This window comes from Anneissia japonica, unplaced genomic scaffold (assembly GCF_011630105.1).
Source record: "Anneissia japonica isolate Jap-2015-1 unplaced genomic scaffold, ASM1163010v1 scaffold748_len17148_cov112, whole genome shotgun sequence".
In the NCBI taxonomy this organism is placed as follows: Eukaryota; Metazoa; Echinodermata; class Crinoidea; order Comatulida; family Comatulidae; genus Anneissia; species Anneissia japonica.
In genome coordinates this window covers 15,054-16,795 of record NW_022727569.1, presented here as the reverse complement: position 1 = coordinate 16,795, position 1,742 = coordinate 15,054, and the positions used below count along the sequence as shown (strand labels likewise).

Below are 1,742 nucleotides of genomic sequence, written 5' to 3'. Positions count from 1 at the left end.
AAAAGGGAAACACAAAACACATCAAAATATAAAAAGCCAAAATGTCAGAGCAGAGCACCTAAAAAGAATGTAATTCTTTTTAAGTAATTTTGTAATGAATTTATTTTGTTGTATGTTTGATTGAATAAATATATACCTGAAATAAATAAATAAAGGGTTACGATAAGGTTACCATTTCTTAACAACACTTCTGAAAGTGATAAAATACTGTGTCATGCACAGTTTGAGCCGTTTGCACATTTTTCAAAATGTAGACTTTTGCACAGTTTTCAAATTTTGAAAAGACATCCTTACACAGTTTGCAAATTGTGCAAGATTTCCTTGCACAGTTTCCAAACTACGGAACAATTTGCTTTGTGCAAACGGTTCAATATGTGCGCGATATAGCTCGATTTTAATCGATTTGCACATAAATTTGATTATAGATTAGTAGGTATTAATCTATTCTTTTGTTGATGAGTGGCTGTGTGACGGGGCTTACGTTACATCTGCTTCAACTTCAATAGGGCCTCATTGGAGACTTGTGAAAACATTTAGCACTTTGATATACAACACTAGTACCTAACAATTTTCTAGTTAATAAGATAATCAGGGACTTGATTGCATTGGTAATCATTATGTGATATTGATAGCCATGATTATTTACAGTATATAAAAAATATAACACGTTAAGCTTTGTGTAAACAACTAATATCAATGTTGAAAAAGGCTGGCTAGTGTGTGGCGTTGTTTGGTCTGCAAAACTATTAAATAAGAACTTATCAGACAGGCGGTCTAGCAATAATTGCGGTAATATAGCCCATGTCACAGGGTTACTCTTCCCAGTGATTCAGCCTCTGGATTCTGGACATAACTTTCATAGTAAATTCTCCACTTTCCATCCCGAATTCTGTAAACAGGGGAAGGGCAGTTAATCTCTAGTGAATTAAGTCCAGAGGTCAGTTTTATACTTGAGGGTTCAAATTCAATATTATGTCTATTGTTGTTAACAATATTTGGTAAAATATGTCACAAAAATGGTGTACATATTTGAAGATGTAAATCCAGACAATTTCATGAATCGTGATACCCAGTAGCGATTGATTAGGCGGTAGGCTTAATGCAAGTCTACTTATAACACATTAAATCATAATAAAAGACGTTATAGAATCTTACTTCATAGCGAGTGATTTTCACAGGATCATAAAAGCCATTCCAAGCAATGGCTAAGTTTCTTGTATCTGATTGGTAATATCCACGGGGCGTATAAGAAGATTGTGACGTTATCAACACTCTAACGTTTGCATTATCTGTTATTGGTGGACGAGTCACTATGACAATGCCATCAGAATTATAAGTGGTGCTCATACCAGCATTGTTGTGGACTCGAATGGTTGAGAATAATCGTACATTCTCGTATAGCGTGTCATTAACTGTGGCGATTCCGAAACCGTCATCACAATTAATTGGCCTGAATTCCTGGATATCATCAGTTAATGGATTCAAACCTGTGGAAGTACCATATTTGCTGGCGGTTAACTACTTCGATAATATACACATCAATTGATAGGAACCAATGATACTCAATAAGAATCAAATACCGGTACTGCCAGCAAAAAAGATAATAATGCAGAATCTTCAAATACAGTGCACCTCTAATTCGAAACCAATTTTTCAAATAACCAAATTACAATTATCAATGAACTCAAAAGAGTATACTAAACTCAGTGGCATATCTGGGCCCACGCCCCCCCCCCCCAAAA

The 1,742-nt window shown here is 35.1% G+C and overlaps 1 protein-coding gene across 1 annotated transcript in view; it reads right to left on the bottom strand.

Annotated features, from left to right (window-relative positions):
- Positions 1-1,155: 1,155 nt before the first annotated feature.
- Positions 1,156-1,742, bottom strand: part of LOC117113775 — a gene marked incomplete at both ends in the record, with an annotated part of 14,135 nt that continues 13,548 nt past the window's right edge. The window contains 1 exon segment of the mRNA XM_033257210.1: positions 1,156-1,487. Coding sequence (XP_033113101.1) covers positions 1,156-1,487 — 332 coding nt within the window.